General features: G+C 52.9%; 1 protein-coding gene across 10 annotated transcripts in view; it reads right to left on the bottom strand.

The window, feature by feature from the left end:
- MYT1L (myelin transcription factor 1 like) overlaps window positions 1–15071 on the bottom strand; it is a 301658-nt gene that overhangs the window by 71478 nt on the left and 215109 nt on the right. For 7 of the 10 annotated variants that reach the window (XM_036335449.1, XM_036335455.1, XM_036335454.1 and 4 more), the window contains 2 exons: window positions 12785–13125; window positions 1446–2423 (listed from right to left, as the gene is read on the bottom strand). In XM_036335449.1, coding sequence (XP_036191342.1) covers window positions 1446–2423; window positions 12785–13125 — 1319 coding nt within the window. The remainder of the gene's footprint in view (window positions 1–1445; window positions 2424–12784; window positions 13126–15071) is intronic. The other 3 variants (XM_036335453.1, XM_036335456.1, XM_036335457.1) reach the window with 1 other exon arrangement.

Here is a 15071-nt window from a genome sequence, read left to right as displayed (position 1 = left end):
CACTATTTCTTCCTAAAACTGTTGGGATGATTCTCAAACATCTGACACACCATTTCTAACGGACTCCGCTACAGTCACAATGTACATGCGACGTCTTGGTCTTTACGGCACCAAAGCCAGCCCGGGGCTCCGCTGAGCGACACTCTGTGGCCTGAGCACAACCCCTTCCTCACGTCCACACCTGCCAAGGCTCTGCCTGCACCCGCATGACTGAGCCGATACCGGGCTCGATTCAGGGCAGGAGCCGCAGGCCTCTGGCTCGGGCCGTGCCCAGGGGACCCGGGGTAGTGCTGGCCACGTGCTGTGGGGCTACGTGCACATTGAGAGGAGAATACACACGATGTCACAGCAGAAAAAGCAGGTTTTCCTATCCTTTGAAGTTTACAGAGCAACTGATTTTCAAACCAAATTCCTGAACCTCACCGTCAGCTCCCCGGGGAGGATCTGTGTTTATAAGGCATAGAATAGCAGACAACACAGAGGATCTTGTTTGGTGCTCATCTGGAGGGACTTAAGGAATCACCAATTTTATTCTTTAAATGGCTTCCTGAGTTTTAAGTGTCTGTAACTGAAACCTGCAGTGCCCAAGGTCTACTCGAGGTTGTTATAACCTGCCTCCTTCTGAAAGGGGACACAGCAGTTATTTCGAACATGAAGTCAATTGCTCAGGTTGGAATATACATATTAAACACAGTGACTAATACGCATGTAATTAAACATAGAGATGTATGCAAATATGTGCTCACATACCTCATAAACACAAACCCACGAACACTTCCACACTGGGAGGCTCTGCCTGTTTATGATAAAGTAACCCCACAATTGCTTCCACACTGAACCGGATCAGTGAGGGGAGTGATTCTATGAGGAAACTGCTATTGCTCTCAGCCTGGGACACACACGCCCTGCACAGCCAATGGCTCCAGCCGCCAAGCACCTACGATAATTAATGTGCAGTGCCTGCCCTTGTCTTATGTTATCGGTCCTTCTGTTACTGTTCAATTTCTCTCAGGGATGTTTTCTATGGGGGAAGTTTTATCGGTAACTGTCATTCGATGATAATTTTATAAATCGTGATGTTAGAAGATGCACGTTTCACCCCGACTGACTGCTGCATAGACCCTTGCCACTCAGACTGTGGTCCGTGTTTAAGATCACAGCTCATCCTGATAGTTCCTACCACGTGCACCAAGACATGCCTCTTCCACGGAAACATCCTGTTCGTCATCTGCTCTGCTAATATGACACTGAGCTGCATTGTGTATTTCTCAGACATTGTATTTGCTCTTCAGAACTATAATCACAATCTGTAACTCTGGAATCGGCCCTAGGAATTGTGCATCAGAGATACAATTTACCGGGATGCACACTTAATTGTGGCCACATTGACATCTTTTACTCAGGCTCACGCTTTCATGAGGAACTTACGTAGGTAGAAATATTACCTTTACCATAGTATGGCTTTTTGACATGGCTGTCGCTGGGTTTGGGCTTTCTCTCCTCCCCGGGCAGCTGTCTTGGCGACTGCTCCTCATACGACCTCATACTGTCCCGCCTGCCGGCCTCCATGGCCATTTTCTCCCGCATGGCTTTCGCCCTCTCCGTTTCCAAAGCGATGGCTTTCTCCAGGAGGGTCAGGTTGCCCTTGGTCATGTCGAACACCTCCTCGGACCTGTCGGAGGTGACGGAGGCCGTGTCGTCATCTCTCTCGTGGTACCCGTCCTCCTTTGCGCAGCTGGAGAAAGTCCTCGACCTGGGGCTCAGCTGCTCCTCGAGCCTCATCAGGTTCATCATGTCCGAGTAGCTCCTGTCCGGCGTCCTGCCCGAGAAGTCGTCCTCTGGCCGGAGGTGTGGGCGGCCGCTGAGGCTGGGCTGCGGGTTCCTGTCCTGCGGGCTGGTCTCGCTCAGCTTGCGGGCCAGGTCGAAGCACTGGTTGCGCAGGCACTCCAGGCTGCTCAGGCACACCTCCTCGTCGCTCTCCTCCACCAGCTTCTCCCCCAGCCCGTTGTTCAGGGGCTTTCCCAGCATCACGTAGTTCATGTTCCGACTGTCCTGCTGCGACATGGTGTCTGCATAGCTCCTGTCGTTCATGTTCTCCGCCAGCACCACACCATGTCCTTGTGCTAGTAATTTCAGGGAGTCCACTGTTTCCCTAACGACATCACTGTCTAAGTCTAGACTCAACTCGCCTTTCCGACCCAAGTTCTCATTTTTGTCACTATCGTCTTCCAGACTATTGGAGGTGTTGCTGTTCATCTCGGACTCCGTGCGGGCCCGGTACGCTGCGTCCTCGGCAATCTTGCCAAGATTCAACAAGGACTTGGCCACCAGCTCATCATAGTTATCATACTCATCATTGTTATTATCATCTTTTTCTGTGTCTTGCATTATGCGACTACTGTGACAGTTCATTTGATGGTCTTCTGCAAAGAAAGTAAAAAAAAAAGGACAAAAAAGAACAGAAAAGAAAGAAGTGGAGGCTAGAATGTGAAGTTTAGCGGCAACAGCATGGACAGCAAGCTAATTGCCGTCAACTCTACACACCACACAGCCCCGAGGTCCCGCTGCGTGTCGACACTGCGAAACAGACTGCTCGACGGGAGCAGTTCAAAACACTTACATTCACTATTGACTTCCTTCATTAATCTTAAAATAAACAATTTAAAAATATTAATTTTTCATTGCACCTAAATTTTGAGAATGACTTTTCTTTTTTAAAAAAATATATTTTATTGATTTTCTACAGAGAGGAAGGGAGAGGGATAGAGAGTTAGAAACATCGATGAGTGAGAAACATTGATCAGCTGCCTCCTGCACACCCCCTACTGGGGATGTGCCCGCAACCAAGGTACATGCCCTTGACTGGAATCGAACCTGGGACCCTTGAGTCTGCAGGCTGACACTCTATCCACTGAGCCAAACTGGTTAGGGCAAGAATGACTTTTCTTTATCGGCTTTATGTACTTGCAGCCCAAACCAGATATGCCACAGTTACACTCATCATTACTGGGCTTTGTGAGAGTCCATGAGCATCCCTGGTGTCAGCTCATAAACAGATGTGCGCAGTGGCTGCTTTCGAAGGGCTTGCTTCCCAGTGGTGCTCAGGTGGCGCGAGGAAAGCCCGGGTCCTGAGGACTCACACAGAGGATACACCTACTCTGCGCTCGGGTCAGAAGCACATGTTTGGGCTGAGTGAAGAGCTATTCTGACTGTGGCACCTTGGAGGTAACTTATCAGAAGGCACATGATCAGCAGGAAGGCCATAGTAAGATTCAGAAACAAAATCTGATGAACTGAGAATCCTGTACAAGTATCTCAGTGGGCATGGAGGGAGGAGGTCCGCGGTGACCAGGAGCCTGTGAAAAGCAGGACAGAGGGGAGCTGGTGCTGCAGAACCATATCCAGCACAGCCTCTGCCTGACATGCAGCACTGCCAGTCACCTCTCATGGCCTTGGGAGAAGCTGGGTGAGCCGGTAGAAATAATGTGTGACTAACTGTCACATCCAGTCTCAAAAAAGTATTTAGGAAAACTGTTGTAGAAAAAAGACCATGTTAGAAACGACAAACTGCTACATTCCATCTGGAGTGCGTCCTGTCTGACACTGACAGGCCACCTGGATGCACCTCTTTCCACGCTGCGCAGCCGCTCACCGTGGACACGGGCAGCAGTCAAGGCCTTCTTACCTGGGCCCCTCCCGCCCCTGAGACTGGGTATGGGAGCTGCACTGTCACACCTGTTGTTTCTATGATTAAAAAGCCAGACTGAGAAGATGGTGGGAAGCTCACTTAGTGAGCTGACGGAAGGAGGGGCGCCGACCGCGGGCTCCCCCTGTGCCCAGGGCGTTCTCCATGGGCTCCTGCCATTCCCTCAGGAAGGCCTTCTTTGGGAGCAGATCTGTTCTTCGACACATTAATGACAGAAAACATCTCTCTAGCCCACACACTTAAACATCTAACACATCCGTCTAAACATCAGCAAATCAAATTGGCCACGCATTAGTCATAGAGCATCACCAACTGTCTGCCGCCAAAGCGGTCCCTTTCCTGGCTCATTCCTACCAAGCATCTCCCCAAGGATAGGACATACGCAGTCCCAACGGGCGGCAGGAGGGAGGAACCCCAACCACAGACGCCCCTGGCCCAGGGCTCATGCTGTTAAGAATCGTAGGCAACCTGTTCTAGTGAAGTTCTGAAATATCAGCCCTGTTCCCTTTTGGCAAGTGCACATTCATGGGCTTTGACCAGAGGAGCAGCATCAGGACGACCAGCGCATGGCCGCCCCACGATGGTAACTGGGGACCTTGTAGCCAGTGCCAGCCACTGACCCTACGGAGAACCGGCCACAAGTAGAACAAGAGAACCACGTGCCATCCTGAAGCACCTGATCACCTGGTCAAAGAAGACATCAGTCAGAGAAGGTTGACGACTTCCATGGTGTTTCTCTCAGCGTGCTCTCAGGAAGCACAGCCTATCACCCTAAAGAACTTGGAAGGAAGAAAACCCATGGGAACAGTGAGAAAGAGACAACACCTGTGTCATGTCCTCGCTTTCCCTACCCCACAGGGAGGGCTGCCCCTGGAGCATGGCAGCGGTCGCACTGAACTCATGACCTCCCTGCCAACCCCACTGGGAACGTGATTGGTGGATTCACATCCCAGGAGTAGCTGCAGCCCATCTGTCCCCAGAAGGGGGTGGTTTCTGCTGCTGTCTCTGGGCCTCCCAGCAGCTCCCCCGTCATCACAAGGCTGAGGACCATGTCCCCCTGTTGATGGTCAGAGACCTACTCACCCCTACCCACTCATAAGTCACCTTCCCCAGCGCACCGATGAATGAACTCGGTCCAGGAAAAAGCGCTGGGGGCCGACACCCACTGTCATGTCCCATAGCAGGGCCTGCTCTGTGGCATGGCCGAGGGAAGCCGCTGGCTCCCATGGGGCCCTCCCTGTGCCGGTGTGGACCCCCCTCCGTGTGCCGGTGTGGATCCCTCTCCGTGTGCCGGTGTGGACCCCCCTCCCGTGTGCCGGTGTGGATCCCCCTCCGTGTGCCGGTGTGGACCCCCCTCCGTGTGCCGGTGTGGATCCCCCTCCGTGTGTCGGTGTGGACCCCTCTCCGTGTGCCGGTGTGGATCCCCCTCCGTGTGCCTGTGTGGATCCCCCTCCGTGTGTCGGTGTGGACCCCCCTCCGCGTGCCGGTGTGGATCCCCCTCCGTGTGTCGGTGTGGATCCCCCTCCGCGTGCCGGTGTGGACCCCCCTCCGTGTGCCGGTGTGGATCCCCCTCCGTGTGCCTGTGTGGATCCCCCTCCGTGTGCCGGTGTGGGACCCTCATCTCTCCTGCCCTGAGGAGAGCTGGGTGTCACCATCCCACCTCCTGTCTCAGGAAGATCTATGGCCGTGAGGTCAAACCTCCCACACTCGGAGGCAGGAGAATTCTGCCTGATGGGGTCAAAAGAATGCGTGAGAAATCATTACAAATATTTAAAGAGATTAGCTTCTTCATTTTAAATGTTGTCGATTTTATAAGCTAAAACACAAACAGAAGGAAAGGCAACAGTTTTCACAAGGGGTCTAAGTTGCATGATAACTTGTAATGAAGAAATTGTAAGTTATGTTTCTTTCTTAAACTCTATTCATTAGGGCTCTAAGTGAATGAGAAGTGAATGAATGACATTTCATTTACTCACTAAGTTTTGGGCATCTGGGAACTGGACGGCCTGGTAGGTACCCAGCTTTCTAAACTCGGGGACTTACGAACAAAAAGGTCCTTATATCTTTACCCACAGCAACGAGCTGTTGCTGGTCCACACACCTGAGACAGACCGAGACATGCCAACCAATTGTCTCTCTCTCCCTCCCCTCTCCCCCCCGCCCCCCACACACACGCAGGCACACACATACACACGCAGGCAGAGTTCAGGGAGTTTCTAAATTACCTGGTCTGCACTGAGCATCTCTGGTCCAGCAGAGGGACAGTCTGTGACAGTCTGGGTCCTTCGGTTTACACGGCCTGAGCGATATGGCTGCCCCACCAGGTGTGTCTGATTGGGGAGGGAACTCGGGGACCTGGGACCCTGCTCTCCATTTCCAGTCGCTGTGTGTCATCCCCGTCATATAGGAAAGAATCTCATCTGTCTCCAAAGGTCCTTCAAAAACATGACACTGTCTGTGGTGACACAGTCGACCAGTCTTCAGTGTCTGGGAGCTTTTGTTTTCCTGTTCAACTCGCATCTGCCAGCCTCCACCGGGGCTCATGCCGCCAGCTCTGCCCTCGGCGGAGAACACAGCACATGTTCCTGTGCTCAGTCCTCTTGCCTGCTCTGCTCTGTGTTTCTATGGGGCAAAGGGCGATGCTTATTTAGTGACCGTCCCCAGGGAACGCAGAGCACTGTGGGGACACAGAAACGCATCCTGTCTTTCTGAGATGAGCTGCAATGATGCTCTGCATCCTTCACATGAATGCAGCCTTAACATACGTCAGACATTTGCTGCACAGACCACGGCCTCACAGGGAGCCGGAGCGTGTGCATGGCGGGCGGACGGCGCCGCAGCCCCACCACCATGCTGCCTCACAGCTCTGAGCCGCTCACCTCGCAAGAGCATTCGTCTGGAGGGCGACTTCTCTAAGCTTCGGAACAAACCAGGAGGTGACTGAAGGGAAGTGTTACCGTCCTTAGTTTGGAAGCCCAAGTGAGGTCCCAGAGAGTCAGGGACTTGCCCAAGACAAGGGTCCGAGCAGCACGGGAAGACTCCCCTCGTCCCTGGACTTTAAACTGAACGCTGACCAACTAGCATCTGGAATAAAAACCAAATGAACAAAACAAGGCAAATAACCTGGTATTCCTTCATACAGACCTTAAAAACAAATGAAGAAACCACATCAGACTTAGTCTCCTACATCTTTGATTTCTTGTTATAGAGAAAAGATTTTTCCCCAGTATTTAAGCCTGCTCCTTGCATCTTGAATGTACATGACATTATATTCTCAGCAAGCTTTCTGGCTTGTATCAGTGTCTGATGATTCATAAAATATAAGATATAATTCTATTTTGTAATTATACAACATTAGTTTGCATGAAGGAAGTTTTTTTTTAAATCACAGATTGATATCTAGAAATGTCTAATTCTGCCTTTACTCAATTAGAAGTCATACAGCCATACACTTCACCACATCCACGTGCTAAACTCCCTAAAACCACGCCTTTATGGGTGTAGGGAGAGATTAACGTTAAGATATAAAACAGGGGTCCGCAAACTACGGCCCGCGGGCCACATGCGGCCGCCGAAACCATTAATCCGGCCCGCCGGGTGTTTTTGCCTCCGCAGTGTGCATAGGAATTTGTTCATAGTTTTTTCTTAAACTATAGTCCGGCCCTCCAACGGTCTGAGGGACAGTGAGCTGGCCCCCTGTTTAAAAAGTCTGAGGACCCCGATATATAAAGTCATGAGATCGTTTCTCCCAGCTGCGCCCCTGCCCCTCGCCGTGGAAACCCTGCACAGGGACCACGCATCGGTTTCCGCCTGGGTCTCAGGCTCACCGCCGTGGCGCCGACTGCAGCACAGGCTGGCGGCTCATCTGACTGCCGTCTGTCTGCATCTCAACAGCCCCTTCCTCAGGGACGTGCCCCGAGAACCCTGGGGAGGATGAGCAGCTCATCAACACGAGAACAACACCCGCAAGGGGCCGGCCTCACCGCCTTCATCCTGTCACTGTCTGACGGAAAGGCAAGCCCAGCGACTGCAAATCGCCAGGACACTTCAATCACCTGGGCCAGGGCATCGTCCTGCTAGAAAGAAAACGTGTCCCGGAAATTTTGCAATTTTTTAAAAAAATTTGTTTCTGTGAGGAGAAATTTATACAGGGGGGATTTTGTCTTGAATTTGTTTGACTTACTGCAGAGAGGAAATGGCCCATTAGCAGGACTCATGTGCAGGACCGTCTTGTGGGCGGGCAGTGAGGACAGCCAGGCCCAGAGGGACAGGCTCTGTCCAGAGCTTCTGAAGATGGCAGCGGGGGAGGGAAGGGCGCAGGACACTGGGTAACGGACACGCTGCGGAGGCCACACCACACATTCCCGTCCTGACCACTCAGTTTGCTCTGCCGTGCCCAGCGCAACCCTGTCCTCCTTTCAAAAGGTTCTCAGCATGACTATCCGCACCTTCCCGCCACTGCCCCTTGGATGTAAACTCCTGGGCAGGCGCCACACATCTTAGGTCCCCGCATCCTGAGAGCGTGCGGAGGCCAGTGAGCCTGTCGGACGGGAGGCCTCCAGTTCCACCCGTCTAACCCAGGGGTCACGTGCACGTCCTGCAAAGCCAACTGCCTGAGACGGCCCGAGCTTCAGCAGGAGAGAAGGGTGTCCACGTCCGCACGTGTGTCAGAAACGACCCAGTGTGGTGGGGGCGGCAACAAGAGTGTGCTCAGCCTGCACAGGTCACCCTGTTCTCCTGGGTTCTCTCCTGTGGGCAGGTGCAGGGTGACTCCTAAGGTACACACGTGTGCTCTTATTATTTAAGGTGCTGTCTTTTTAGTGGGCTGAGTATGAAAGTAAACCATAACTTACTAGGCATTAAGTAGCCACTTAACTGGTATCTCTCAAATCACAAGAGTCCAAAATCTGCTCTTAGAAAAGTCTGGGACCCCTGAGTAGTAACTTTCTTATCTTCAGGATGCCCAGGAAACTTCTATTTAATAAATGCACACTCAGACCATTAAAATGTTCTGAAAATAAAATTTTCCATGCAAAAAAACAGCCTATGATATGCCACTGGACAATGAATATCACTTAATTAGTTAAATGTGAACTTCGTGTCACCTGACCACTGAGACAGTCTTCCCTCTCGTTCTTATGAGAGAAAGGGATGAAAAGCAGCTGAGCTCTGCAGCGAGGGAACCACGACCTGGACCCAGCGCTCACCGAGCACAGCCTCTGCCTCTGACCTTCGTGCCTGACGAGGCCCCCGACAGGGACGCAGCTTCTCCCCGCCTGCCTCCTGCAGGGCCCACTGCTGCGCCCACTTAGGCAGTCACTACCAGCAGCATCTTGTTCATTGTGGCTGCGATGCTGGAGGGCCCTGGGGATAAAAATAAATACCCCTCCCGGCGTTGTAACGGGCGTCCTTCTATATCTGTGGGCTGCTAGTGTCAGCAACTGTTGGTTTGTATATACTTGTTTTACTTGAACCTGTCAACAAACTCCACATTTCAACATATAACTGAGGGGAAAATGCCACACAGATGACGAGAAACAGCAGCCTGTTGGTAGAGACAATGAGACGTGATCGCCACTGGGCCCTGCGGCCCCACCCGGATGCCGGGTTCCTGCCAGAGGACCACCTGCTGTGTGTGGACTGCGTGGCGCCAGCCCTTCACACGGTCCGGTCCAGAGGCTCCTCCCGCCGCAGGACGGCTCTGCTTCTCTGCTGACACAGGCTGCTGTCTGCGCTGCTAGCTGCTAAGCAAAAGGCACAGTGGCCTTGGAGGCCCAGGGCTGTAAGGGTCACCATGAGTGTAACCAAGGAACTAAGAGATCGACGTCGAGGCAGCGGCCCAGACCCCTGGTTGTTACAGGCAAATGCTTGCTGTCTGCCCAGCGCGCAGGAGAGGATGCAGCACCCACAGAGGCCCTGCAAGCCCCCGCACCTCGCGCCTGGACACTGCTACCCCCGCAGAAGTCCCACCTGCCGACAGTGCTTCTGGTGCTGAATGGAGCAGTGGGGCAAAACAGCAATTTGGTAAGTGAGGCTATCAAAACAGGAGATTGACAGCTATCTGCCTTTCAAAGCCTCATTTACTGAATGAGACGTAGCTCGGAGTGTGAGCATGAAAAACGAGTATTCTATCAACAAAGTTGTCCAGGCCCCTTGGTCTAGGGTCCTCCGGAAGGTTCTGACCCTGGGGTTTATGAAATAGCTGGAGTGCCATCCCCTGGAATAGCTCCATGTAGCAGTGGCTAAGTGGGGTCTTGGATCACCTGCTGGTGGGGCTCCCCCAGGGGAAACTGCTCCCCACAACAGAGAAGGCAGGGGAACCCGCCTCAGGAACCAGGTTCTGCAGTGATTTCTTCGAGGGGCTGGGGGGTACCTTCCTTGGACTAGGAATCAAGCGAGACTTGGGGCCCCTGCGGAGCCCTGGCAGCCACAGAGCCATGGAAGGTGCCCCATGCCATCCCCTGAGATCTGAACGTTCCGGGAATGCGGGGCTGCAGGGGCGGCATCTGAGAGGGAGTCCGCGATCACACTCTGCGAGGAGGCCGGGAGCGGGATTCTCACCACAGCAGCACGTAGTAACCTCGCAACACCTTCCACCACTGAGCCTCCCTTAGTAGTTCCTGGCAAATCCCTCAACGTTGATGTCATAGATTATTCTAGAAGGCGCTTACCTGGAGATCAGGATGCGCAGCTTGAGTTCTGAAACCAGGAACCAGAAACTGATTATTTATCTCTGAAGGGGTATTTGCTTTCGGGAACCCACATCCCAGTAAGCTTCGGGTGCCAGCCCCATCCCTGCTGAGTGCTGGCCCTGCCTGCTCACAGTGCTGCCACAGCCATCGTCCTGCCCATGTGCTGGTTCTCTAAAGAAAGGCATCAGTTTTGATTTGCTCTCTGACTTTAAACAGTGATGCTCTAAGTCAGAATAAAAAGCCCTACACAGTCTCATTGCAAAGCCATTTCAATAATGCTGACTGCTCTTTCAAAATGGATCTGTTTTGTACCTTAAAAGTCGATTATTTAAAATACTAAAGAGTATTTAAGTACCATTCATGCACTGGGGGTGGGGGCCCCTCAGCCCGGCCTATGCACTCTTGTAGTCTGGGACCCCTCGGTGGACATCCCCTGAGGGGTCCTTAGCGCTGCCGCGGAAGGGGGAGAGACTCCCGCCACCGCTGCTGTGCTTGCCAGCCCTGAGCCCTGCTTCTGGCTGAGTGGCGCTCCCCCTGTGGGAGCGTAATGACCACCAGGGGGCAGCTGCTGCATTGAGTGTCTGTCCCCTCGTGGTCAGTGCATGTTCCAACGTTTGGTCAATTTGCATATTGGGGTTTTATTATATAAGATGACCCAGTCCAGCCAGCATGGTTCAGTGGTTGAGCAATGACCTATGAACCAGGAGGTGACAGTTTGATTCCCTGTCAGGGCACATGCCCAGGTTGCAGGCTCAATCCCCAGTGGGGGAGTGCAGGAGGCAGCCAATCAGGGTTTCTCTCTCATCACTGATGTTTCTATCTCTCTCCCTCTCCTTTCCTTTCTGAAATCAACAAAAATATATTAAAAAAATAAAATATGACCCGAAGTAAACTACAATTGGAAGTTTCATTCCAGCAGACGGAGAGTAGCACCTGAGACCTGGTGGGGGGGACCCTTGGTGCAATGATGCACATGCAACTCTCCCACACGGATCATCGCACACAGACACCATGACTCCCAGCGTAATGCCCCTGCTGCCCAAACAGCATGAGAATCCAAAGAGCATAGTCCACCACCTTCGTAACGGTCCACGGTCAATTACAAATCATTAGTCAGCCCCAACAACTCATGATTTCATGCCAACCACACATTTCAAACAGCGCCCAGAGGAACTTGCCAAATTGGTCTGTTCTCCAACTCTCCCCTTTTTACTGCAGAGCGACTGCTCCTACCCTGAGACCGACACTGCCCTGTTGTCTCTTTAATGACAATGTTGTCTCTTTAGGCCTGGGATGCTTCCATCCACCAAGTGCTTTGTCCCCTGGGCAGGGCGTCTCCACCCCACGCTCTGCATGATCACAGGTGGAACTTTGATTCATGAAATGTGTGTGTACGTGCACATGCAGGTATGTCCGGACACCTCTGTCAACAGGAGAGGCAAATCGTCTTCATAAGGGCTGTCGGCCACTGTAAGAAGCTGGACTGTTTCATGAAGTTCAGGTTTCCTGAAATGAACTGCTGTGACTCCAAAGGATCAACAACTGACTCACCCCTGATCTAGACACTCGCTCGCCCCCTGGCTCACCCCTGATCTAGACACTCGCTTACCCCTGATCTAAATGCTCATCCCGACTCGGTTTCCTGAACGGCTTTAAGCCCGATGAAGAAGCGTGAGGAAAAAATATTCCCTTCATTCTGAAAGAGGTTTTGGCATTTCTCTGAGGGAAATTACAGAAAACTGGAGACAGAACAGAGCCACCTTGAACACACTGCCCCAGACATACACACGGCCCTGGAAAGCGGGCTCCCACGGTGTGTCCCCTACAGCGCCGGCACTTCAGAGCAGAAACCCTCTCCACATGGGCATAGATGACGGCTCCATTCATTCCTCTGTCCCAACAGGACAGGCACTAAAGAAAGGCCCTGGCAATTGACAGGTGAGACTACTACTCCGTCGCAGCCCCACTGGTCCCACAGCGCCCACCCCAGGAGGCACGTGGACTAAGCACCCAACATCCCTATTTTAGCCAATAACAGCGCCTCTAGATAGAGCATCTGAGCATTTGCCGAATGAGCAGCCAGGTGTGGAACGTCACTTTCTGGATACAGTGCTGAGCTCATCAAATGTGTACACTGAGGATCTCAGCCAGCTTTTGTGACCCCCAAGCTGAGCAACGACTTGAGTGGAACAGAATCTAACATCTGATACAGGTCAGAGGAATTCTTTACGACAGAAGTTAGACGGGCAAGTGGCCATTCTTCTCAGCACTGGCAGGAAAGACCTATTTATGGGGCCATCACTAGTGTCACCAACACGAACACCAGGAATTCCTGCTGAGGAATGGGCCCAAGTCACCGCGGAGGGTTGCTAGGGTTTAAGGTTACCGTTTTCCTCCTCCTCGTCGTCCTCCTCGTCCTCGTCATCCTCCTCGTCCTCCTCGTCCTCCTCCCCGTCCTCATCATCCTCATCCTCCAGTTCCTCCTCCAGTTCCTCCTCCTCCTCGTGGTCCTCCTCCTCGTCCTCCCTCGGCTCGTCCTCATCCTCCGAGTCCTCCTCCTCCTCGTCCTCCTCCTTCTCGTCTGTGTCATCCGACCCGTCGCTCTCATAGCGCTCGTCCACCGAGGAGCTGTCCGCCTTCACCGCAAACGGCTTCCTCTTGGGAGCAGGCTCTTGGGGCTGCTTATCCTGTGTTTTTCTTTTTTTGGCCAAGGGGCAGCCATATACACTGTTGGGGGGGGGGGGGGAGAGAGAGAGAGAGAGAGAGAGAGAGAGAGAGAGAGAGAGAGAGAGAGAGAGAAGGAGAGAGACCTGGTTACTGTCTTGGAATAGCAGAGCTTCAGGAGTCCTTGATCAGGGGAGCAAAGTTTAGCACGAGCGCGTCACACGGAGGCCAGAGGTACAGGCACGCCCGTGCTCGTGCATATACCGCCATCTCACAAGCTGCTGGTGAGATTTTTACCAAGAAACCTGGCTTGGGTTTGTCTGGTTACCATAAACATCAGGTCTGACCTCCCAGCCCCTCAGTACTACGCTCCCATAACAGCCGAGGTTCCTATGAAACCCAGGGCTGCACTGTGAAGCACTTGGGTGACACCAGCCTGTGACCACACACAGTCAGTGATGTGCACTGGAAAAGAAGAATTACTCCCCCGCTATAAAGACATGTTATGAAACAGCATTGCATGGATTCGGATTTGCATAATCTCCAGACATGATGAATCTCTAGACACAGCGACCCACAACCACACAAGCCTCACTGTGCTGAAGGCCGGCCCCGCCCCCAGCACTGCAGAGCGAGCTCGGCGTTACTGGCAGTCACCACGGAACTGCTCGCATTGGCCCAAACCTGGTGAGACCTTTCCAGCAGGGCTCACGCCTCTCCTGGCACAAAGGCAGTTTTCCAAAGCTGTTGCTAGTTACGGCTTTCTTCCTGGACACCCATGTCTGTCCTGGGAGAAGCAGGGGAGACAGAGAAGCCAGAGGGCTGTGGGCAGGCTCCATGGTCTAAACCAGCGGTTCTCAACCTGTGGGTTGCGACCCCTTTGGGGGTCGAACAACCCTTTCACAGAATCGCCTAAGACCATCGGAAAACACATATGTAATTACATATTGTTTTTGTGATTAATCACTATGCTTTAATTATGTTCAATTTGTAACAATGGAATTGGGCGTCACCACAACATGAGGAACTGTATTAAAGGGTCGAGGCGTTAGGAAGGTTGAGAACCGCTGGTCTAGACGAAGACGTGTGGCCTCCGCACTCAGAGCTCTGGGAGGGGATCTTGGCCCCCGAGCCTATGTCTGGACCTGGTATCGGTGACATCTGCATTCGGTCACGCCCGTCCAGCACATGGTCTAGGCACCTCCTCTGGGTGGGCTCTTAGCATCACTGGAGACTCAGAGGCAGAGACCCAAGTCCCCCCTCAGGCACCTCTGCCTGGGGACTCAGACAAGCCAGCACCACTGCTTTCGACCCACTCCTCACTGCTCCCCTGGTGCCTGCACGCGGCCGCACGGTGGGCACTCGGCGAACAGTTTGTTGGATGAACGAACGACGTGATAAATGTTATGCAAACAGGCACTCTGTCATGAAAACAAGAGCAGCCAGTCCAGGAGCCAGGGAGGCCCCGCCAGGGTGGCGCTGGGAATGGCTTTGAAGGAGACACACACGCTGCGTGGAGAAGAGGCTCTTTCCAAACATCTTACGCAGGACAGAAGTTGCACATGGACATAAGAAGGGAGACGGTTTCAGAAACTAGACTAGAAACAGCTCTGGAGTCAGAGGACGAGGAGGCGGGTGGGCTGGGGATGGGAGGTGGGGGCTGGGCACGAGGCAGGCCAGACCCTGGGGACTGGCTGTGGGACTGCGGACTTCCGTGCAGGGGACAAGGACTACTCGACGTTGCCATCGCACCTGCATGTAAGGATGGCGTGGCAAGGTGCCTGGGCAGCGGGAGGTGTGAAGCTGGAGATGGAGAGCAGGATGCAGGCCATGCCACTGGCCTCTGAAATCCCAGAGGCCACCTCTCTTACAAACATACAGTCAAAAAAGACCACTTATGACCAGAAAACACTGAAGAAAACAAATGCTGGTGCACAAGGCATTTCTCACATGAACTAAACAGAATGCTGAGATTTCTTTTATGTGACTCTTACGTGTTTTGGGGAGCA

This window comes from Myotis myotis, unplaced genomic scaffold, assembly GCF_014108235.1.
Source record: "Myotis myotis isolate mMyoMyo1 unplaced genomic scaffold, mMyoMyo1.p scaffold_m19_p_14, whole genome shotgun sequence".
NCBI lineage: Eukaryota > Metazoa > Chordata > Mammalia > Chiroptera > Vespertilionidae > Myotis > Myotis myotis.
Note: the sequence above shows the minus strand (reverse complement) of the source record. Positions and strands in the feature narration are given on the sequence as shown.